Source organism: Balaenoptera borealis (genome assembly GCF_965194805.1).
Source record: "Balaenoptera borealis genome assembly, chromosome: 3".
Classification (NCBI taxonomy): domain Eukaryota; kingdom Metazoa; phylum Chordata; class Mammalia; order Artiodactyla; family Balaenopteridae; genus Balaenoptera; species Balaenoptera borealis.
In genome coordinates, this window is record NC_138866.1 from 64,724,543 (window position 1) to 64,751,003 (window position 26,461).

General features: G+C 36.3%; 1 protein-coding gene across 12 annotated transcripts in view; it reads right to left on the reverse strand.

The window, feature by feature from the left end:
* Positions 1 to 26,461, reverse strand: part of NPAS3 (neuronal PAS domain protein 3) — an 853,648-nt gene that overhangs the window by 570,916 nt on the left and 256,271 nt on the right. For 8 of the 12 annotated variants that reach the window (XM_082384096.1, XM_082384094.1, XM_082384095.1 and 5 more), the window contains one exon: positions 15,469 to 15,713. In XM_082384096.1, coding sequence (XP_082240222.1) covers positions 15,469 to 15,713 — 245 coding nt within the window. Of the gene's footprint in view, positions 1 to 15,306; positions 15,358 to 15,468; positions 15,714 to 26,461 lie in introns of all 12 variants that reach the window. The other 4 variants (XM_082384092.1, XM_082384088.1, XM_082384099.1 and 1 more) reach the window with 1 other exon arrangement.

The following is a 26,461-nucleotide window of genomic DNA, read 5'->3' on the forward strand; positions in this document are numbered from 1 at the left end:
CTGGGCAAGTTGTCTCACTGTTTCATAGTACAATGTCACATGGTGAAAAAACATGGAAAAAATTTAGCGTACTATGAAATTATAACCTCATAATACAGTTTCAACTTATAAATAGCTATGAGCGAGCAACTGCGAGTGTAGTTTAGTTATTTGTTACATCAACAGAACATGCTCTGTTGTAGGGATGAGTTCCTCCAAGGCACCCATACACTCCTACTCCCCGGACCTTGGCCAAACAAGCTGGTTGTGGCCAAAATGAAGTCTAGAAATTGAATCCAAATATTTTTCTGCTTGTCATGGAGTTAATTTACTCACATGCTAACAAAAACAATGATCCTGACATCAATTGGACCACAATCTAAGCAACTGTCTACTTGCCAGTCTCATTCAATTTATTTTTGCTACAATGCAATCATTACCTAATGGCTGATAAGACAAGACGGTATGGTTATTAAATGCATACAGTTGTCTCTATGGGAGTTTTACATGAATTGTAACAGACATAAATTTATAAAAAGTAATTTTTTTAGTCTTTCTTGCTTTTTGTACAGAGGCTAGTATTAATGGATTTGGGGCTCCTGAACCACCTGTGTATATCATGGGCCAAAAAGAATGACTTTCATTTGGTAAAACTGGTCAATATACAAAGCATCTCGGTTCACTTTTAAAAAGAGTCTTGGAACATCCCCTTTTTCTTCTGACTTATGTATCTTTTGCACATAGAGAGCAGGAATAATTAAAAAGAACTCTACATACAGAAGGGGAAATGAGGCTCATCTCATGGAGCTTTATAAAATGTGATCATGCATTGCAATATCTTTTGCATGTTTTTCTACACAATTCATACCAGAAAATGCCCTTGTACACTATAAAAGTAGGTATGTCAATTCTATGATTTTGGGAAAATATAAAAATTAATCATAGATCTCCATACTTGAACAACAAAGTGTAGACTCTTTTAAACTACTCAAGTAATACCTGATATGAGTAAAGCAACAGAAATGTGATACGGATAATTTTGTGCCTCCCAATATTTTCTTGCAATATATCGCCATTAGACACAAGTCATTAACACAAATTTATTGTTTACATTTCCATTTTCTTACTTTAAAAAAGCTTAAAAGTTGAAAATATGAATGTAAAATATATTTTGGTGGAAACATCACCTACTTTATTGAAAGAACTCAGTTTTTACAAAATATGAATTACCACAGAAATCCTTTACCTAGACATCTTCTCAAATATATAAGATGTGATTTTATTAACTTACTTATAAAAGAACATTTTATAAACAATTTGTCTGGGACTTGTATTTCACAAAGTGCTGTACCCCACCACTGCGGGCTTACACACACACACACACACACACAAAAACCAAAATTGTAATTGTCACCGTAAATCCTTATTAAAATCAGGAAACATGTGAAAAACACTTGAGTAGCAACTTGTACAATGAAGCAGGTCACCTGAATAACAAATTTTAAAGATATACGTTCATTAGTAAAATAAAATAACCTATCTTAGTAAGTTCCCATAATCAAAGTTAATGCTTTTTCATTTATTTATATATATAATGTTAAAATTTGAGGGGACAGCATGATATGGGTGCACTGCATTTTGAGTGAAGCAAAAATACTCCTGGTTAATAACACACAAAACTCCATTTAATTGAGTATTTTTTACACTATTCAGAATATGAAAAGATTGGATTTTTTTAAAAAAGAAAACAACAATAAAAAAGACCCCAACTCTCAGAAACAGAGGAAGGTTTTGATACAGGCAGCAAAACTTCCAGGGTCGTCTTTGCTCTAATGATCACCCTTACTGAATGAATCCGTATTAAATTGTATGCCATTTTGAGTATATGATTTTATACATATATATATATTTTGTGGCTGCGTTGGGTCTTCGTTGCTGCACGTGGGCTTTCTCTAGTTGTGGCGAGCGGGGGCTACTCTTCACTGTGATTTTATATTTTAATAATATAGGGTAGATGGTCTAATGCTCTCCCATGTAAATACCATCTATATTGTTGAATAAAAACAAAGATGAGAATTATATCAGATTTTATCCTCTGTTACTAAGGGAAGTTTGAGAGTACTTTCCCAGGGGCCTATATTTATAAAAATCATTTTATTTTCTTAACTCCATCACTGGAGTCAAAGCTAGCAGTATCTGTTGGTGTAGATTTTGGAGAACCAAGGCACAGAAGACAGATCTGAGACTAGACCTGGTTTATGTTTCTTTTTTTTTTTTTAACATCTTTATTGGAGTATAATTGCTTTACAATGGTGTGTTAGTTTCTGCTGTATAACAAAGTGAATCAGCTATATGCATACATATATCCCCATATCTCCTCCCTCTTGCGTCTCCTTCCCACCCTCCCTATCCCACCCCTCTAGGTGGTCACAAAGCGCCGAGCTGATCTCCTTGTGCTATGTGGCTGCTTCCCACTAGCTATCTATTTTACATTTGGTAGTGTATATATTTCCATGCTACTCTCTCACTTTGTCCCAGCTTACCTTTCCCCCTCTCTGTGTCCTCAAGTCCATTCTCTAAGTCTGCATCTTTATTCCTGTCCTGCCCCTAGGTTCTTTTTTTCTTTTTTCTTTTAGATTCCATATATATGTGTTAGCATACTGTATTTGTTTTTCTCTTTCTGACTTACTTCACTCTGTATGACAGTCTCTGGGTCCATCCACCTCACTACAAATACCTCCATTTCATTTCTTTTTATGGCTGAGTAATATTCCATTGTATATATGTGCCACATCTTCTTTATCCATTCATCCGATGATGGACACTTAGGTTGCTTCCACGTCCTGGCTATTGTAAATAGAGCTGCAATGAACATTGTGGTACAAGACTCTTTTTGAATTATGGTTTTCTCAAGGTATATGCCCAGTAGTGGGATTGCTGGGTCATATGGTAGTTCTATTTTTAGTTTTTTAAGGAACCTCCATACTGTTCTCCATAGTGGCTATATCAATTTACATTCCCACTAACAGTGCAAGAGGGTTCCCTTTTCTCCACACCCTCTCCAGCATTTATTGTTTGTAGATTTTTTGATGCTGGCCATTCTGACTGGTATGAGGTGATACCTCATGGTAGTTTTGATTTGCATTTCTCTAATGATTAGTGATGTTGAGCATCCTTTCATGTGTTTGTTGGCAATCTGTATGTCTTCTTTGGAGAAATGTCTATTTAGGTCTTCTGCCCATTTTCGGATTGGGTTGTTTGTTTTCTTGATATTGAGCTGCATGAGCTGCTTGTATATTTTGCAGATTAATCCTTTGTCAGTTGCTTCGTTTGCAAATAGTTTCTCCCATTCTGAGGGTTGTCTTTTCGTCTTGTTTATGGTTTCCTTTGTTGTGCAAAAGCTTTTAAGTTTCATTAGGTCCCATTTGTTTATTTTCATTTTTATTTCCATTTCTCTAGGAGGTGGGTCAAAAAGGATCTTGCTGTGATTTATGTCATAGAGTGTTCTGCCTACGTTTTCCTCTAAGAGTTTTATAGTGTCTGGCCTTACATTTATAGACCTGGTTTTGATACTAGAAAAACTGCATGGCGCCTATGATGTTAAACTACAGAGAATTAGCACACATTAATTTGGTGCTGGTTGCATAAATGCTTCTGGCATTTCCTTCAGCACTTAAACTCATTTTCAGAGAATGGACTGCTGTAAAAGAACGCAGGTTCATTAAGAGTTTATTTCCTCAAAATGCTGAAGGATAGCAAGTTTCTACTGAGAGGGGATCAGAAAACTGCATTTATTTCTTTGGTGGGGAAAAATGATGCTTGTTTTTGAGCAAGCATCACAGGTTTGAAAATGAAGAATTGCATCTTGTTGTCATACCCTGCCTTACCTCGTTTCAAGGCTGGCTGTGTTTTCTTTACACAGAATGAAATTTTAGCAAGAGCAGAAGCCAAACGCTTAAAATGAATGATCAACTTACGACTCATATGAATCTATTCTTTCATGCTACTCTGCTTAAAAATAGCATCATAAATGCACATCTGCAAAGACTGTGCCACCACCCCTTTTCCTGAATTGTACAAATTATTAGAGTCGTTGACAAAAGATTTTTTTTTGTTTAGGGGTTGGTCTGGGCACTCTCTTTGGCAGACTGCCACTTTTCTAGCAGTAGAAATATTGCTTGTAGAAAGCCACATTGTACTGAACAGCTGTTCTGCTAAAACATTGAGCTAGCAACCCAAGAAATGACTGACTTCACATGTGAAGCAAAATTGTTCCCTCCCTTTGTGCTAATTTAAATGAAATAAAAGTACAAAACATTCTCTTCCATGCCGTCTAGTTTTCCCTCCCAGTTTCAGGCTTTCGTGGGATGCGTGCGAGCTGGGTGCCAAGGTGAGCACCTGAACCTCGGCCACTGCTCCAGTGGCACGGTTGAACTTTGGCCATTCCACTGAGAGGCTCCCAGGATGGCAGCTATTCTTCTAATCTGAGCCTTCCTATATCCAGGTTTTAGATGCTAATCTATGAATTATGTGTATCAGGATTGTCAAATTAAAAACTACACCTCATTTCAGCCTTCCTTCCAGCTCTATATAAAGCTAATATATTAGAGGAAAGATACTAGATTATATTTGATTAAGCTTTTAGTTTATAAGTATGGTATGTGATTCATGCTTTTGGTTATCTGAGAATATGGTCAGATAATAGAAATATACACAAGTATTCCATGTTCTACATGGCATTTGGGTATTCAGTTTAAAATGCTCTTCTTAAAAGAAAAAGCTTCATAAGCTTACTTGACAACTGAGGGACCACAATTCTAATGAAATGTCACTGTGTTTACAGCTTTAACTATATTTATGCATAATATATTATCCAACACCAATGGATATCTAAAATAAAGACTTGGAAAAATACTTACTTAAAAGTCGAAATTCATGAAATAGTTTTCTTGGACAGTAATAAAATTATATATTTTAAAGTTCCTTATATAGATTCAATATACTCACCTGTGAAAAACTGTGCAATTTAAAAATCATACCCATCTTTAAAGCCCAGGTAAAAGATTAACTTCTTGGTCTCCCCATTTGCTGTTAATCATTGTCTGTTACCACACAGTACTTTGCTTAGACCTCTTTCAACATGAATAATATCTTTCCTTCTTATTTGGTGAGCACGTGTGTCACTCCCATTAGATTATAAACTCCTAGAGGAGAAGGTTCCGTCTTTTCCCTCTTTGCATCCCCCGCAGAGCCTTGCAATTTAATAAGCTTTCAAACACTTAGAGGATGAAGAGATGAGTAGAATGAAAAGAGAAATATAACCCATTCCAGATCTCTAACGACAACAACAAAAAATTGTTATCCTAAAACCAACTATAAGATTTTATCTATAAAGCCAAAATCCTGAGAAGGCAAATGTCAACTATACTCATTTTAATAAATGACCCTTCATTTCAGAAACAGTCTATTTTAAGAGTGCTTTTGTTTTCTTAGCATCTTGAGGAAATAGCCACATATTAATAATTTATGTAACCAACTTTCATAGACCTTGTTATTTTAAGTATTCACATAACACGAAGTTGCCTTAACTTCACCAGATCACCTGTATTATTTAAGAAAGGCTCTAAATTTCCTCTGCTCTGTCATATGATACAAGTTAAGACTTTTTACATGTTAGAAACCCTAAAGGTATTTCAAAATAAATACTACATGTTGGCAATCCCTTCCTTCTGATTAACATCATTTTGGAAATACAATCTTACACGCACAAAAAAGAAAGAAAACTTACTTTTAACACACGATAAAAATCATCAGTAGGAATCCTCACGTGTCTTCAGTAGTTTCTATGTACACTAAAGCCTCCCCAAACAGCTGAGGATTACTGCAGTATGAGACCAGTTGTATCCTCAGGCTCAACTGCATCATTTTTTTCGAAAACAAAACTGAGGCCAAAGAGATTTCACATGTTCAGAGTCACAGAGGTTTGAACTCAGGAGTCTCCAACTTCACTGACCAAGACCTTGTCACTAACAAGGAATTCTGATGACACATTAAGATGACTGGGGTCTTTAGCTTCCATTGCATTCATACATTTTGCTGGCTCCACTGGCCTTGTTTACAAGGACAGTGCCTTTGTTATAGATTCTTAGAACTCCCTACAAGAGTTCCCTCCTCTAATCGTAGTAAAGGTATTATTTAAGTTTCCCAAGACGAGATGTTCATATAGCAAAAAAATGTGACTCACAACAAGGAGGTTTGATCTGATTGCTCAGCAAATGTAAATTACAGACTAGCAAAGCCTGAACAACTTGTTACAGATTTGTCTGCTACTTCAGGAGCTCAGTATCCATCGGACATACAATGAAGAACACGTTAGGTCATGTGTCAGGTAAGAAAATATCACTGTACCACTTTACAAAAGTTCCTGAGTATGCCCAAAGTGAGGCTCACCTGCATTGGCCTCCCAATTTTCCTTTCATAACTCTCTAGCATATATTGCACTTTACAATTTTTTCTATGAGATCTTCACGTCTCTTTTCAAAATGAAAAATGATAGCAATTTTGCTTTTATGCTAAAATTCTTGTAAAAACCTGGATACTATTCATCTATTTTTATAGAAGAAAGCCAGTATTTCAAAGTATTTATATAAAACCCAAACTGTGTACACAGTCTGTTTTCATCATCAGTGCTGATATTCAACACAGCCTTATTTCCCAAACTGTAAAATTATATGTGAGGGATGTGCTTTAATTACAAAACATTACTGAATACTTTTTAAGTCTGTGCAGTGCTTTGGGAAGTTCTGACTGTGAAATCACGAATTTCTGTTTCTTCCAACTACTGCACACAGTAGCACTCACCCTTTGAGCACTCTTTTAACACCTAGTGATGGACTGATCTCAACGGACTATGGCAGAGACCACAGCAGCTATTTCCTAGTGACTGTGTTTTGTTCCTTTAGTAAAATGTTTAGGTTAGTAAGTTGTGAAAATTAAATTATACTAGACAATTTAGCCATATGTCTTCACTCTATGTACACATGGTTTTGGAGACATGTTCAACTCTACCTGTAAATAACTAGCTTAGCTTTACCAATCTTATTCATTCTAGTGCTGATAATAATGTTGGATTCTTGATATACGCATCTCAAATTTCTTATTTCTAGTAATTTTTTCATGATGGTTACAGCCGTATCATGCCTTAATCCCCCAGCTGAATCAGACAAACAAATAATAAATTACGTGGGAAAATAAATCAAAATAATTATTTAACTGAACTGACCAGCTGTTTGATTAGTTAAGTCAAAATGACCAAACAATAGTCTTCGGTGGACAAAGCTTTAATCTTGTTTCTCTTTATAAGAACCTGCATTTAGAGAAGACTATCTGAAGAGCCCTCATTTGGATCATATGCAACATTAAATTGAGGAAGCAGAGAAAAACAGTAAGCCAGATCATGTCAATGACTTAAGATGACTTACACTTAATTTTTTTGCAATATATGCAATGCAGAAGATAGCGTGCATCCATGGAAACCTAGCAAAATCGGCAACATGATACCCCTGGCTGGCACACAATTTAGTTATGTTGGCCACTACAGTAAGTTCGTTACATGAACACACATTAGCTCTGAAGATAAATTTTTTTTTAAAAAAACTCCACTTCACTTGCCATTCATTGTTATCACTATACCTATATAACAAACACAAGACCCAGCCTTTTACAGCTAACAGTATGCTTTTGACAACAATGGGTTCTAAAAAAGTACCTAAGTCCCTTCCAGTTCTAATGCTCTTTACAGGAGTTGGCAAACTACAGTCTTCAGTCAAATCCAGCCTGCCATCTGTTTCTACACAATCCATAAACTAAGAATTTTTAAAAATTTTTAACAGTTAAGAAAAACCATAAGAAGAATAATATTTCATGACATGTCATAATTAGATTCCAGTGTCCACAAATAAATGTTTATTCAAATATAGCCACAGTCATTCAGTTACGAATTGTGTATGGCTGCTTTTGCGCTATAATACTTGAGTTGAATCACTGCAGCAGAGACTCTGTGGACCACAAAGGCTAAATTATTTACTATCTGGTCCTTTACAGAAAAAGTTTGCCAACCCTGTTCTAGAACTCTATAACCTAGTTTCTGTCTTGGCTTTCTAACTTCCCCTTTTAGGCAACCTTTGACCAAGTTCAGAAGAATAGACAACGTAGCACTAGTCATAACTTTTAGTGAAAAAAGGAAGGAGAATAACCAGGGTGTACCTTTGTGCTCCTATGACTCCTTACTGATGGAAATAAGTCATTTACAAAGTTTTGAAGAAAACCATATGTAAACAGTTTAATCAACCTTATTTCTTCCATATCCTGATGTTATTAAAATTGTTGATCACATTTCTTAAACAATACAACCAACTATGAAGCCCTAGAGAAGGTTAAGCCTGTGGGGAGTCAACAGTGACCAGTTGAAAAAGTAGGAAACTGGGACACAAGTTTCCATTTGGGGAGAGATTGGTTTTTCTTAAGTTTCTGTCATGAGAGTAAATTATAGTGCTTTTTAAAAAAATAACCTTTCTATTCTGGAATGATTTTAGACGTATAGATTCGTTGCAAAGTCAACAGAGAGTCCCCATAGACTCTTCACACAGCTTCCTCTAATTTTAGCATTTAATACCTTTTTTAAAAGAATTCTTTTCACTGAATTTTAAATCTTCCGCCTTTGAATAGCCTAAAAATGTTTTCTGAATTTGGACACAGTGGTAACATTTGACCTAAGGAGGGCAGATCTCTACACGAGCCATATATGTGTACATATGTTCATGTATAATGTAAAGAGGAAAAAGGGATACTGATGGACAGCTGGTGACGTATGCGAAACTTAGAAATGGAGGAAAATGTGCTGAATTGGGATTCCAGAGGTTCAAATTCCAGTCCCAAGCTTGTTATTGACTTTGTACCACTAAACTTCCCTCTTCATCAGTTTGCTCAACAAAATAGCAAAGGGATTGAAACAGATGATCTGTATGATCCTTAAACCCAAGATTCTCTTGGCCTTCTTGTCCTAGGTCACATGGTACATTTAATTGTATCAAAAGCTTGAATCTTCCTTCCTTCCTCTCTTTTTTTTCCAAATGTATTTCTCAAGAGATGATAAATACCTCCAAGGTCAGGACCATGCCTTATACTTTCTCTATTTGTCCCCACCACAATATTCAGCAGAGGACTCAGAGGACTTACTAAGAGAAGGCACTCAGACATGTGTTGAATAGACTTGAATACACACACACAGGACACTTAGGGTTTCTTGACACTGTTTCTTTTTTAACTTTCAACTCCTCAGCCTGTACATTAGAGAGATATATGTTGGCAGGGGAAGGTCATTACAGGGTAGGGACTCATCCTAGAGGGCAGGGGGCAGAGGTAGGCTACCACTCCTCCTAGCTCCTACTCCGTACATTGTTTTTTTTCCCCTTGGTTTCACACTATTCCCATCATTTCCCCCATATTTTTCTTCTGCCCTGCCTTTTGTTTTTACTCTCCCTTTATTCTTCTTCTTCCTAGCTTATGACATAGGCCCACCCATAGCTTTCATCAGCATTGTTTAGCTCTGCTAATAGCAATGCCAATATACAATCCAATTCCATACAATTTAATTTGAAAACATGGTTAAAGACTTACTTTCCTGGGTACTGCACATGGAGACGTACACAGATATAAGATGACCCAGACTGTCCCCTCAAATTGTTCATAGTCTAAATATAGAGAGACAAGTATATAACGAATTGTGAATTGATACTAAAGCAACAGATGGTATATCAGTAAGCTATAGAAAGAAATGACTAATATTCTGGGGAAGGGGAGAAGATTAATTTAGCAAGTAAATCTAAGCTGGCTTTTGGAAGATGACTAGTTCAGCAAAACCAAAAGAAGAAAAAGGACAATCCAGTCAGATGGTGGCATGTACAAAGGCATAAATGTTTGGGTAGTCGGTGATGCTGGAAAAAAAGGAGATGACCACGGAGAAAGGGACAGACAGATGAATCCTGATGTAGGATGCAAAAAGAGTACACATGCACTCCTTTGCCCACATTTCCAGAAGTCTCCACAAAAATTTCCGTAAGAGGTGTTGTTTTTGTTCACCCCTCTTATACCTTTGTCATCACCATGAAAAGAGCTTCTCCCAAATATCTGCTGCTCCTTGACAGGGGGAAGACCTGAGCTGAACCCTAAGCAAGAAGACAAGCCCAGCCAGAGCTGCAGCAAGAATTAGAACCACACAGCTAAGCCCAACCTAGATCTGCCAACCTCCAGACTACCCGCAGCCACATGAAGAGTAAAAGCTTTATGACATACTTCTAAGATATTGTGATTGCTTGTTGCCCTGGCAGTATAGCTAACTAGGACACCTGGATTTTCACACGCTCACAGTCATACTCTCATAAATACGCTTTCCTTGAGTTGGTGTTTGGAGTTGAGGCTAATTCTGGATGCTCAATAGTGCCAGATGCACTGAAAATAATGATGACCAATCAAATTCTTTGACAGCGGCATGTGGCAAGAACCCAGCAATGCTTTTTACATTCTTCATGCTACAGGTAGACTAGAGACTCCCCCTTCATAAATAGCAAAGCTTTTCCTGATAACATGTGAAACTTAACAGAATTAGAGTCTCAGGGACTTACTCTACCATCAAGCCCATATTTGTCAGAAAGCGCTTCCTGTCCAGTGTCAAAGATGGAGATCCTAGGGATGTGTGGTGACATCAGCATTGCTCATCCCATCATGATGTAAAACTAAAGAAAGTAAAAGGTTAGTTCTTAAATGAACTTCTTTCAGAAGTGATTAACTTCATCGGAAAGATAGTAAAGGATAATAACGTGTAATTAAAGAGCCTTCCTGGAAGCATATCTAAGAAAAGGCAATCATATCACGTATTTTCATACACTAGTAAAACTTGGCACTTGCTACCAAAATAGGAAGGAATGAACGTTGTCAGCTGAGCTTTTGGATGGTTTTATTTCCATTTCATGCCACCACTGACTTTGGGTTGAGGCAAATGAAACTAGAGACTAGAGCAGGGAGTCAGGCTCTCAGTCTACTGAGGATGATGGAGTTAAGAAGGGGAACCAAGCAAGCACCAAGTTTCCATCTTCTCTCCTACTTTCCTAGCCTTATAAGGAAGCTCTTTTTCACAACCTAAGGGTTCACCCTGGGCTCTATCATTTACTGGTGTTTAAAAAAAAAAAAAAGAATACCACAGGCTGTTATACATGCCATGTATTGATTCTAAGAACTTTTCTTTTACATGTTTTTTTAATAACAAGGAATATGACACTTGCCTCCAAACATGAATGTCATTTGGTAGAGGTAAATGTGTGTCAGCACACAGTAAAATGCCAGAACAGGAATAAGAAGACCTATCACTCAGAGTGTCTTGGAATCTCTACCTTCTATGGAACTAGAACCATTTTATAAAATGCTATATGAATCTTGGAGACAATCATTATAGTAGTAATTCAATGTCACTCTGAAGGATATCCTATCCTCATTTACCCTACAGGACTGACTTAAATGAATCCATTAAACATCACTGCTTAAGTAACAGTCTGGTCTTTGGCTAAAGATAGATTATAAGTTGCTTAAATAAAGACCTGCAAGTCTCCTCTCCTCTCAGAAACATCTACATTAAGTCACAATAGATGCCTGAAATAGTGAAAGGAAATTCCATGAAAATACTAAAGTTCTTCCCTAATGTGTTCAGTCAATTTTAATCACCAGTTGTCTTGCATATTTTTCAATTGTTCCCTTCCAAAGGCTATAAATGTCTTGTATTTTACATATTGTAGCATTCTGGCTTGTCACACATATAGGCAAATTGTTGTTTAAAAGCTGCAGCGTTTAAAGTGAAATAAAACTTATGCTTACAGTGGTAAATATTCCTGGATTAATAGAGTTGTAGGAGATATACTCCAAAAATTGACTGAAGTCTGTGAATTGATATTAGAAAGACAGAAAATTTATCTAGTTTTAGCAAATGTCAAATCAGCAGCCATTGCTTTTAAGATTAATAAAAGATATAATGGTTTCTAGATAGCCTCTACATAGAGATTACTATGAATGGAGAAGTGATTTACCAACAGTCACCACAATGAGATTTCTTTAAAGGTTACAATCATCAGTTATTTAGTTAAAACACTGCTGAGAATGCCTGGTCATTTTTTGAATAATGCATAACGTCCATTGTAGATTTGATCTGTATTATAACAATAGAGATATTTCTAAAATAATAGGAAAAACTATCTGTTACCTTCCAATTGCTTAACATATCACTTCCATGAAGTAACTGACTCAGGACATATTACACACTGTCACCTGAGTGTTCTTTCTGCAAGCATGACTTGTAATAATCTGTACACAATTGGCATCACAAAACAAACTCATCAAACATTACAGACTTTAAGAAAAGATGTAATGAACACAGGGCAGAATAAAGGACCTTTCTGAAGCAGTAAATTAAAATGATTAAATTTCTATATAGTTGTTTGGGACAAATTTAAATTTAAGTTTTGAAATTTAATTATTAAACATGAACAACTCATTGCATTAAAAAGACATGTTGCCTACATCGTATAAGTACTTTTCATATATATTTCCAAATGCCTTTAGGTTTATTCAAGAGACTGCTTGGAGAAGCACGAAGTATAATGTCTATCGTTTTATTGTTGGATTATGAACTTCACTTCACATGATACTGCAGGCTATTTATATAAGCTTGTTTATCCATATGAACTTCTTCAAGGGCACAACATACAACACCTTAATAAATTAAAATGAATTTCTTTTGATGTTGTTTCATGAATGTTTGATCAGAATGAGTAGCAGGTTTGCATTATAGAACTAGAGCAAAGCAATAAAAAATACATATATCGTACAGCAGGACCAGCTTATAGAAAGTGCCCATTGCATTCCTAGCAACATTTGAGAGCCAAGGTAAACAGTATAGAGTCTCTATACTTCAGTACGGTATAGTCTTCAGTTCTAGACTATCATCAGTTTCCTAATAGAGAGAATATGCATGTGCCAAATTGGATGCTCTGCCATAGTCTGGATAAAATTTTTTAAGTAATAAAATCTGGTATCTCTTTCCAGGCTTCAAAACATCCATCCCAACCTCCACATTTTTCTCACTGACACCACCATGTTCCTCCAAAGACTGAAACACCGTTATGGGCAGACATCATATTTTATCTTGTTTTTATCCATCTTCATCATTAGTAGTTACAGAGTTGAGTTGACTGAAGGTCACAAAATAAAAATGAATTATTAGCCATAGTCCAAAGCTGAGAGCATTCTCACCTGGAATGTTTGATGATAGTGATAGAAATCAAATATCATTGCTAGAAATGATATCTGATAGAAAGAACCCTAGACAGAAAAGCAGAACAACGGGATTCTAGTTTTAGATCTTCTAACACTTAACCGTAAACCCTTTCTATATCATTTCCCTCACCTGTAAAATGAGGGCTTAGTTCTATAGTGTCTATAATTGTGCACCTCTAAAAGGCCATGATTCTAAAAGCAAGCAGAATGATCACATCGTAGAAGAACGGACAGATCATGGAACCATTAGGTTTTTCTACTTTGGCAGCCGCCACTACCAAGGAAGCCTATAAACTGCCAACTCTCTTAAAGAAAAGATGGAAATAAAAGATAATTATGTTAAACAAGTTAATGTAAGTCTAGTCCCTCAATGTATTTCAAATTGAATAATAAGATTAAGAATATATTTTGCATGTTGTGTGATTTCTAACCTGCTGTATTTATCCATTCATCTTACATGATTTGGAATAAACACAAAGACAACCTACTGAATAAACTCTTAAGTATTTACTAGGATTATATTCACATCTTTAGCTTGGGAAAATTCACCACTACTTTAGCATCTGCAACATGGACTGGTGTATTACCAAGTTGACATCAACATTCTTAAGGGCAGAAGGGCTGTAGAAGAACAGCATGAATGTGCCTTGTTTTATTTGTACTCTGCTACCTTATACTTACACCCTGCCCTTGAGAGCTATCTCTGTTGTATGTTCTTCTCAACCTTCAAATGTCATTCTTATACTTAGAGCAGGAGTCTGTGAACTCTGGCTTGTGGGCCAGATTTGGTGGCAGCTGCCTGCTTTGTAAGTACAGTTTTGTTAGAACACAGCCATACCCTGTTGTTTACATGCTGTCTATGGTTGATTTCATGCTACAATGGCAGAGTTGAGTACTCCGCCAAAACTAAAATATTTACTATATGGCCTTTACATAAAATGTTTGCTAACCCCTGCTCTCGAGAAAAATAACTTGTTACAATTTGAATTCTAATTTTCCTTCTCTAATAAGCCTAAGAAACACAATCTCTAAGTAACAATAGCAAAGATATAAACAGATTCACACAGGTACATACCTACATATGATTATACCTCTTAGCACAGAATTGTCAATAGTCACTGCTTTTGACCCTTCGTTTTAATTTGAATCTCATAAGAGGTTATAGCTCTCTCCTAGTACCCTTCCCTACAACAGCCAAGAGTACAGGGACTTCATAAGTCATTGTCAAGGTGTAATCACATAACTAAAGAATCTAATTCCTCCCCCAGAGGAGGCTGCCTACAATTCCACCAAATGTCCAGTTTTATTCCACGCAAGGGCCTAGATACAAGGTTAAAGCACAAAACCCAGCAGATCCCATCCCATGCCTTGAATGATACATTTTCAAGACAGAAAATCAATGACCAACACCACATGTACATCAATAAACATATGCATGCATATTCATATGTTTAAAATCTCATCAATTATTAGGCGTTTCAAGAACACACAAGAAAATAACCCTCTTAAGTATCAGAGTGAAGAAGGCATAAAATTTCTAAATAATAAGTTTTAAGGGAAACTGCACCAATGATTGGGAGCACAAATACATGTTTATATTTATAAATTTTATGCAATATGCATAAAGAGTTGAAACATTAATGCATACATTAATCATTTTGTTAGTCAATGAAATCATTACTCAAAATGCCTGCTATAGTTGTACTTTGCTCCCATCCTCTTTTGTAACTAAAACCAGAAAATAGCCCTACCCTTTAACAAATACTCTCATACTCCACCCCTTAATAATAATTTGCATGTATTAGCGTAACATAAATTAAACCCAAGAAGCATATAAATGTTAAGTCATTTCATTCTCATTTCCCTGAAACCTTATCTATAGTGATAGAATATTTAGGCTGACAGACTTTTTGAAAATAAAATAGAAATAGAAGAGGTTTATTTCACCTTCACATGGTGTCTTTCTCATGCAGAGTTCAGATTTCCACATTTGTATCCCTTTAAAGGATTTGATATGCAGGAAAAGAAGAAAGGATGATGGTAAACATTTCAGCTTAGAGACACCTACAGACCACCATATTCCAGGATGAACAGTGGCTGAAGCCTTACCTTTTACTGAAGTGTTAGGTGGAGGGCCTTCCATTCGTAAGTTCCATGGAGGGTCCCCCTGGTTAGCAAAGTCTCTCATTTTCAGATAGCTAATTGTAAGTCGAATGATGGAGGCCTTGTCAAGCTGGCTAGTGATGGCTGCAGGAAGAGGCAACAGCTTGGCCAGTTCATAGAACTCAAAGTTTTCTTTTCCCCGGCGGGAGCGAGCAGCATCCCGGGACTTCTCCTTTCTCAATGCTTGTAAACTGGAATCAAAGGAGTGAAAAAGTGTTGTTTAGAACATGGGATTCTGTCATCAGGCATAAACTGCTTTTCCTTATACTTCTTTTTTCCCCGAGCAAAAATCTACCAAAATCATCTTCAAAATTCCAGGGACATAGTAAAAGGAGTTCCAGACAATGACCTCTAAAACCATAAATTCTACCTCTGGGCTTATATGCCATAAACTCAAGTGCAATGAGTAAAAATAGTTTGCTTGTTAAGTTTTTTCCTCCAATCACCTATGTACTGAGATATATTCATTGTTTCTAAGACATAAGATTTCCAGGTGATGCTGGATGTTATCAGCTATGAGCAATTTAAAAGATTGGGATTGTATTTATATACCTATTCTTAAGCTAATGGTTTTGTTCATTTAACCGTTATCACTATGGAATTGTAAAGCATCAGAAGGACACATTTGAAAAAATTTATTTCAATTACCATCTTGAGAAACAAAGGGTAAACAAACACACAGTTCACAGAATTAACAAATAAAATGTTGGCGTGCTTCCAGCCCTCAATAAGAACCATGACCTTCAGCCACATAAAGAAAACATCTTATTGGAAATGAAGATTTCAATGTAACTATATAAATGCACTGGTAATTGATTGATAAGAGAATACTTTAATTCTTTATTAATGAACATACATTCATAGATGGATAGGCTCTCTAAGATACTAGAGAATAAAATATATCACCCAGAAAAGTCAAACTTTAAGATAACATAAATTTAATGTTGAAAGATAAAGCCCTGTATGGCTTATTAAAATTTATAAACATTATAGACATATTACTTCACGTAAGAGGCAACAGGTGGGATCCAGCATTTTCCTTTAACTATTCATGTACATTTCTGTTTGAAGTTTGCTCATATTGCTGAGGGCAGAATCTAGCACAACTGAAGTTGTATGTGAGCATCTGACAGGAGAAGTGCACCTACTCTGAATTGCTCCGTTTTGTGTCTGATGAAAAATAAATTCAAAATCAGACTGTGATGATAAATAATTGGGCAATATTTACAGTATCAAGGTATTATTAACATCATTTGTAAGTATCCATTTTATTGGACTTTAAGGCATTTTAAATCTTTGAATCTAGCATTCTGGTTTCCCATTACAAAATATCAAGAAAGAGAAATAAGAAGGAAGCAAGACCAGAGGAATAGATTAAAATGAGTCCAGCAGTGTGGCTCCAATCTCTTAATATGAGCAATAACATTCCCTATTACCTTAGACCACATCTGATATTGTTCATAGTGGAAACACTGTTTTCACTGCAGACATTTCAGGTATCTTATTGAATATCTATGTGATTTAAGTAATGCCATAATGCTATGGTCAAATACTTGCTAGGCTAATACCCCTACCGGTTTCATGTTCACTCTATTAATAAAATATTCTACATTAGCTAACTAATGAATTTCTCAGAACTAGACAAATTAATGCTATCATTTTCAGAGTCAAAGCAGTCACAGGTGACAAACTTTTGTCTTAATGTTGGTGATAAGCAGAAACATCACTAATTTATAAGGAAAAGACATGTTATGCCATTTATTTCCCAAAATTTTAGCTGGCCTCCATTCACTTCTTTAAATGCTCAGTGTGGCTTGTTGAAAATTATGTAAATAAAAGTAAGAGATGCCTTACAATCTGACAAAGTATAAGTATAACCAGGATCCAGGTCAACATCGTAGGATAAAACAATGATTCATAGCCCTCCCTCTATATAATAAAAGTAATCTAACACCATTTAAGTCAGCTGTGCCAAAAGAACTATGTCATTTGACATGTTTTCTCTACCACTTGTAGAGTGCAGTGGTTCAAGTTCAATGCTTTGCTCTTTTTGTGTTCTTGTAATCGAATACTACTCCAGAAGGTGGGCTGAACTTACTTTTTTTTTTCTTTTCTTTTTGGTCCAGTAAGTGACTATGATGGAGCTCTAGAGCAGGGGCTGCAAACTCAAGGGCTTGCAGGGAATGTCAATGAGTAAAGAGGCCTGATGCCACCTGTGGAGAAGTGGAGGATGAAAGCCCAGGCAAAGGAAAGTGCACACCGTTTCAGCTTTGTGTGTGCTGCCTTGGGGGAAGGCATGCCTAGTGTTGCCAGATTTCTGCTGTTGCTATTTCTAGAAAACAAAATCTGAATTTTTACATAGCACTTCCAATTTTATGTTATGTGTTAATTTTATGTTAACTAATTGGAGTTTTTAAAAATCATGCGAGCCAAACAGAACATGCCATTTGGTCAATAATGGAGCAGGGACTCATTTTGCAATTGGGTAATAATTTGGGAGGCCAATTTTGCCAGAAGTTTTACATGGATGTTATATATAATTTTACTTACACATGTCACTTAGTGATCACAAATGGATTCACTTGTTATATAATTAATATTACTAATATTCACACTAGGAATTTCTCTATTCAACTGAAGCAAGTAGAGGATTAGGCAGTTATTCTGAAATTGATATCACTGCATAGGGTTATCAATAATCTAAGGGAAAAAAAACTAATCCTAAGGGTAGGCAAAGCCCAAGATCACAGGGAGCAGCCCAATGAGCTCCAGGGGTGAGGTAGAGGGGAGATGACTTCTTTTGTCTACTCAAAGAAGGGGAATATGTGGACACTAAGGTTTTGGGGTGCCTTGCCTAAACATTGCCCTCTGACACTTGACTTTTCTAAAATAGCACTTACTTTACGTGTTCCCATACTACCTCCTTATCGTTTTTCTCTTCTCTACCTCTCCCCTTTTTAAAGAAATCTCTAACCCACAACTGTGTTACCCTACTGGAGTAATCGTCCTGGCTATAATCTTAATAACAATGGGTTTCCATGACTCCCACATCACATCATTATGCTGACACCATAGTACAGAAGACTTTCCGAATGATAGCACTGTGTCTGTAATAAGTAGTAACTGGTTTTGAGGGCAACAGCAATAAAATACAGTTAAAGGATTATAAAGGTTGTGGAGATGCTGATACAATAGATGAAGCTAAAGTCCTTAAGACAATGACAGATTGTGGATTAATCTTTTGCCTGCTTTTGTGAAGTAGAGCCTAGTTACAAGTAATTCTCAAATTGAATTAAGGACTACATTAAAACCTAAAATAAATTTGCATTTATACATTCTGTTCTAAACCAAAACATTATGGTTGCATTTCTATATACTAAAGAAAGAATGGATTGACTGTATGTGAGTGAATGTTATGGCCTGATCTCTGCCACCTAAAATATGATTAAACAGTAAATACTCCTTGGGTCCAAACTTCCCACTGCTTTAAAGTTCTTTCACTTGGACTCTGAATAACAGAAAACCCTCCACAAATCAAAATTTCAACTCTCTTTGATGACGACAGTATCATCCTCACTAATAATTACCACCACCAGCAACAAAATCAACAACTATTTCCAAAGACACACACACACGTATCTGAAAATCATAGGCAAAATTATGTATATATGTGTATATTTTGGGGGTGATGGTAAATGATTTTCAGATTTTCAAAAGGGGCCCAGCACCCAACCAAAAAAATAATAATCTAACGTATAGAATTTCCTCATATAAGGATTATAAAGTTGGATTCTGCCCTCTTTTTGCCATTGATGTTGCTAGAATTAACTTATCCTAAAGAAATACCTTGGTTAAAATAATATTACTTTATGTATGTTTCCCTTCAACACTTTGAAACAATTTTTACATTCTATAGTTATATCTTTAAGCATAGCTGACAAGCAATCAAAAAAGAGTTTACTAAGAATGAAGATTTAGCAGTCAGTGCTTATAAATGTAAAGTGATTTTTTTAATATTTCCATCTATTTTAAGTTCCTTTGGCAAGTTGTATATTTTGCGGAAAGAGTCCCAATGAAGGAGTTATGAGACCCACTTTGGCCACTGTAGGCATTATAATTCTAAGTCTCTAAGTTGAGCCTCAATTTTATCATCGTAGATCATGAGAATGACAAACAAGGAGTATTTGGCAAATCTCCTGGGACCACTGCAATGACTCATATGATAATTTCATGGTAGTATATTGTAGACCACAAAGAGTTAAACCCCTTGGACAATTCTAAATTTTAACTTATTATTAACTGGGGGATTTTTGTGGAAACTGACGCCTGTGGCCGGCAATTTGTTATGTGATATTGATACATCTCTGGTCAATAATGTTTGGGTAACAAAAGATGTATTAATACATCTCTGGTCAATAATGTGATAACAGTTAAGATAGTTTGTAAGCTCTAAATGTGGTAGAGTCTACTTCAGAGTTTTACAACTAAGAATTTTACTAAGTTGGAAAGACTTAAGAATGCTTAAAATATAGTCAACCCTTCCTTAAACTTTCTTGGAAGCACAGGGGTTAGGAGTAGGGGCTCTGTAGTCAGACTGTAAGTATTCACATCATCACACAGTTACTAGCTGGGCTACCTTGGATAGGTGTCTCAACTTCTTTAGGCCTCAATTTCCTCATCTGGGAAATAGACGTTATATTAGTACATACATCACAATATTGCTCAGAGGAGTAATTGAGCTAATATATGTAAAGTGCTAAATGCCTGCCATGTTGTAAACGTTATATAAGCATCATTAACTATTATTACAGTAATTGTAAAACTTACCTGGGGACAAAAGCCCAACTGTTTTGATCCTAGTACCACATCTGATTATAACCTTATTCCTCCACAATTCTTTGTAATTTTCTTTAACCAGTAGCCTCTTTCCTACCACTTTTTTTTTTTTTTTTACTCTGGTTACAGTTTTATAATTCTGAATACTTATTTGTTTTCCTCATTGTCCTCTCAAACTGCCACTTGTGACCTTCATTTTATAGTAAATTTTATTTCCCAGTGACAGTAGAAATTAAATCAAAGGCCTGACTTCTGCTTGGTGACAACCCTAAACTGCTGATTTCTGAAACTCCTTCCATGTTCTCTCAGCTCACGATTCTCACTTTCTTTAAGTTCTGTCTGCTGCCTCTCTCAGCATGTCCTCCACACTAGCGGAAGGCAGAGGGTAAGTGTGTGGATTGCAGAGCCAGACTGCCTGTATTTAAATCCTGGCTCTATAACTTACGAATTATGTAAACTTGAGCGATTTACTTAACTTCTTTTGCCTCAGTTTTTCTCACCTGTGAGATGGGATGATAATACTATCTGCTTCATAAGGTTCTTGTTGAAATTAAGTGAGGTAATTTTTGTAAAATATTTACAGTGGTGCCTGGCACACAGCAATACTCTATAAGATGTGTTAAGTGAAAACCTAAGTTTAGGTCACACTGACTGTTCTATGCTTTAAGGTCCATTTATAATTTACACTCTGTTCTCACCAATATGATTTCTATCCACTGGTTCTGATATACCACATTGTGTACTTCAGTTAAATAAAACTACTTGATTGCAGAGATATTGATTTTTCATTATGGTCCTCCTTATGCCTATGGTCTATCTGTTTTATACCACAGGTCTACTCAATAACTTGTTCAAATAAAAAATAAAACATATGTCTCATTAATGGAAGGTTAAATGTTATAAATAAGTGATTGCCTGTACTAAGAATAATAAGGGGTCATTTTTTTGTTCCCTAAAGTAGAAAAAAGTGGCATTCAATGGTAAGACACTCAATTTTGTTTACATAGAAAAATGAACATCCAAACAGTAGTTAAGGGAACGGGTAACTCGGGAAGATGGCGAAAGCTTCTATGGAAGACTTGAAAATTGCAATGATAATTATGAGTCAGAAAGAGTATATGTGCACTCCTAGCAGGAAGAAGATCTTTCAAAGTATCTCCCAAAACATCACAAATCTGAAAGTTCTCTTTAATGTCAGGCAAAGCCCCAAATCCAGGACCATGGAGAGCTCAGCCAGAACATCTGGAACAGGGAAGAAACTTGAAAGGGCAGCAGCATTTTTTGCTCTGGCCTCCGCATCAGGGGCAAGGCTGAATCATGAAACTTTACTTGAGCCAGCAATGAGACAGGAAAAAAAGGTAAAAACTTAAAAAAAAAAAAATAGGTACTGCCACTATCACAAAGCCAATATTATGAAATATACTCAGGACTTGTAATCTCTCTGAACTGCCACAGAGCTGGATAAGGGTGTCAATTTTTCACTGGGCCACTTGTCCATGGTGGAAAAAACAGATAATTTTGGATGTGATGACTCATTAAATTAAAAGAGGTAAGTTATCTTTTGTGGCTGGTCTTTTGTAAAATTTAGTTTTGCAAAATTGATTATTTGGTTTCCTACTTCACAGAAATGGCGATAATGATTACGGAAACAATATAGCTGGAGATTTACAGAATATAACAGAGCAAAAATAATAATTGTCACAGAGGAACAACAGAAGTAAGTCAACTTAATCAAATGTTTCTTCTCCGATGACTTCTTCATAGCATAGATTTCTATCAGTTATTTTTTTATGATTTATAATTATATTTGTGGAATGGCTTCTTATATGGACATGACTGACAGATCCACACTCTCTTACACAAAAATCCTCTCTCTAAGCCTCAGCTTTAACATCTTCATGTAAACTTTTAGAATATAATAACTAGTTTATAAAAGAACACGGAGAGCTTCCCTGGTGGCGCAGTGGTTAAGAATCCACCTGCCAATGCAGAGGACACGAGTTCGAGCCCTGGTCTGGTAAGATCCCACATGCCGCGGAGCAACTAAGCCCTTGCGCCACAACTACTGGGCCTGTGCTCTAGAGCCCGCGCACCACAACTAAAAGTAGCCCCCATTCGCCACAACTAGAGAAAAAGCCCATGCGTAGCAACAAAGACCCAATGCAGCCTAAATAAATAAATAAATAAATAAATTTATTAAAAAAAAAAAAAGGAACATGGCAGGTTTTGTTCGTCTAACTGTAGGGGAAAGGAAAGGTAGGGTCAAAACTACTTTAAATTTTACCTTTTTAAAGTACTTCTAAGGAGCCAGACAGGCAGTTTTTTATGGATTTTCCTACTTGTTTTGCTTAGGAGAGCCCAGCACTACAGACTTCTACTATTTATCAATTAATCTGGCATGCAGCCTCAAAGGAAGAAGGTCGACCTGTATTAAAAATGCAGCCATCAAAAATTCATCAAAGGCTGCAGCATTTTAACTCATGAAGCTTTGAACACCTGCATACTTGTCAGATCTCTGGTCATAGTTAATGGTGAGACCTAGAGTTACTCCGGTACCTACACCTGCCCTGACATGAGCTGAATGAGGAGACTTTCCAGGGAAAAACTACAGTGAAGATTCTATAAGCACTGCTTGCCCTTCCTTCGTTACTTTCAGTAAAACAGCCCACCACACACTGACATCACATAGAGTTCAAAGTCAATCAAATCAGCCAACTGCAAAGAATAAAAGTCTTTCAGAAGTATTTTTTTCCCCATGATTGTAAATATCAGCATTCTTACAAGGTAATATAATGGAGAAACGCATAAACAACTATTATCTGGTAGGATTATGTACAGCATAATTCACAAATTGAAGTCTTTTAATGCTCTCCAAGAAAAGGTAATAATTTCAGAAACCTTCCTTTAATGTGTGAAGAAAGCAGTATAGTATATGCTGGAAGTAAAAACTGGAACCTTCAAGTTCAAGGTAAGAACTCTGCTGCTTATCTAATGCACTGCTCATAGCTGTCATCATTAATTTATGTTAGCCTCTGTAAACATCAAGAGTATAATAGGCCAATTTCACAACTAAATATAGATGCACATTTTGCCCTTATATAAATGGCAGATTGCTGCTGTAGATCATCGCTGCAGCAACATGTCAGTAAAGATGCACTGTTTGATGGTCTGATGCTCACACAATATATAAAACCAGTTGTAATGGTTGTTTGGAAGCAAAGTGTAACATAGCAGCAAAATTTCATTTGTTCCACAAACTCAGGATATATTAAGCTTGGCTGACAAAGACTGCTTGATGTGCTAAATCAGTTTGACCTTCGTTCTTGCCTTATTTTTCTCATTTAACATGTGAAATGACCATTATTTTTCCCCCATGTAAGAAAATATCATGAAATTGATTGCTTAAAACCAGTGTCAAAAACATCTGCAACTGCTAACATTCGATGAAGTATCAAAATCAAGATGCATCCTTAAAATGTTTAAACTAAGATATATTCTGATTGAATAATCATGACCCATTTCTGACTTGTGGTAAAATAGATCAAAAGAGTAATTAAAGCCATTCAATTGAATGCCTTCCCTCATCTTCAGAAAATGCCTTGTGTATGTTTGAACTTAATAATTAAATTAATTGGTTTTAGCCAATGAGCATTTTTATTCTTAACACTTTAAATAAGAGGATTTAATTCCAGAATGAGTCATTAGAATAGTAATAAAGAAAGCTGAGAGGTCCGCACAATCCTTTTCAACCAATGTTCACCTTGATTCAAATAACCCTTGAATGAACCACAGCAAGACCAAACTATTCATTGTATGCTTTGGTGTCTGCCAAAAACCTCCTGAATCAATGTGTTTTGTTCTTCATTTTCCCCCAGAACTTTAAGCTATCCAACTGGCAATTCCATAACAATGAAAAAAAATCTTGCAGCTTTATCAAGTAATTTCTCTCCACCCAATAAATAGCACTTTACCTTGAAGCAACTTGTATATTTCACACCTTAAATTTCTATTTACCAAATCAGCTAATCACTTCACAATTGAACTCAGAACAAAAAAAAATTATCAATTAAAGTGGTTGAAACTCCTGCAAATTATCATTTAGGAATGAAGTAATTGCTTTCATCAGGGCAGAAAAGCCCGCCAGAACAGAAATGTCACTTTAGATTAGTGTTCTCTCTCCTGAAGCTATGGATGACACAGCTGATATAAGACTAAATGCCAAGACCAATCAATTGCTTTTGTGGCTCTGCTCTGAGCTGCTGTAAAAGGGGCCATTTTCTAGGATCTACTCTTCATTATAGTAAATGCTATCTCCTTGGTAACATAATTCCATTTCTCATAAATTCTGTCTGAGCGCATTGTCCTAACAATGGATATTTGTGGAAAAGAATGCTGTTGGTTTAATGCACAGAATTAAGTGTGAATGGCTGTCAAACTGCTATAGTTTACTAGTTCTTAAACATAAATTTAAGTCTTATACATTAAAAAGAATTCTTGGGGAGAAATGAATGTCCTGAACAAGGGTAAGATATTTGTATTTGAAGGTTCTGTGCTACTGGTTTAGAATTTTGACTATTCTAGTACTTATCTGTTGTGTACATTAAATCAGTCAGCTCACACCAGAGGTGGGTGAACACATCACTTACTTTCTCAGCAGTGTAGTTTGCAAATGTGAAACCTCAGAAGCAAATATGGACTCGTTAGGCAACTGCATGTGATTTGTGAATAGGCACAACTGTATTAAAAGAAAAAAAATTTTTTCTTTCAGCTGAGCCATTCCTGGAAAGCACCCAGATCTTAATTTGTATTGTTCATCCCCCTGAAGTTACAAGAATCTGGGTTGCAGGCTCCAATTAAAAAGAAATTGAAGAAGCTAATATAGTGAGAAAGCAGCAATTCCCTGCACTGCTCTCTTCAGGTCTGAAGTTTAGAAAGAGATTCAGGATCACGGGTCTTTGCCCGACGTGGGATAAAGGCTTTCTCATCCCGGTGAGCACACATGTGTAACTTCCATTAGCAGTAACAGAAGTCGTGAGCACACATTGAGAGGAAAGTCTACTGCTAAATATTTGAAAGGGTCAGAGCATCTCTGCTGAAAGGCAAAATGAGAAGGAATGGTGGGCACCCTGTGACCGCAGGACATTTTACTAACCATCTAAAGGGCCATTGCTGGATTTCTATCACTCCAAGGAACTATAGTACTAATTTTCATAATATCAATGACAGGAAAGTACATGTTGTTTCTACATTTTAAGATTATTCAGTACCGTCAAAGAAAAGCATTGACCTTAGTTAGCACCATAATCATAAAAGCAAACATCTTTGAATGTCTACTAAGTTTCAGGGTTTAAGTGTTTTAAGCATTATCCCATTTAATTCATGGTTGCCAATATCAGAAGGGGGGGGGGGTGTAACAGCATCTATGAAAAGCAGATCATCTCCGCTGATCATATTTGACCCTAAAACAGTGTTCCTTTCAGCCCCTATTTTGGGGGGCAACTAAATGGGTTTTATATCTTCCCTCTAACTTTCTGCCCTCATCCCCCAAAACTAGGAGTTTTCTTGTCTCAGGGAGGGCTTTCCCTGGATCCTAGACTTTCAGGGCTAAAAGCAGGACGGTCCTGGGCAAACCAGAACAGTTGGTCACCCTGGAAATGTTATTGCTTCCCATCTCACAAATAATAAGATCAAAGCACAGAGAGGGAAAGTAACTTGCCCAAGGCCAATGACAGCTGAAGCTAGAATCTGAACCTTGGCAAGATGAACCCAACACGTCCTTCTCACCACCGCACCACACTGCCTCTAGAGCAATGACGTCTTCGTGATTCCCCTTCTCCCAATTATATTTACACAACCATTAAGTTACCGATAAAGTTTTATATAATTTATCATCACCCATATAAATTCCATCATAATTGTTATGAAAACATTAATTCGTTAATAAAATGTCCGATAAACCCCTTATTTTTTTCAGGCTTATAAACACATTCCAATTTGGAGTAGGTAAATTTGCTGTTAATTGCTCTAAGTCCCAAACTAAGTCGCTTTGGAATTCAAATTCAAATGACCTTTCTAGAGGGAAAATTCATTTTTTCCTTTAATT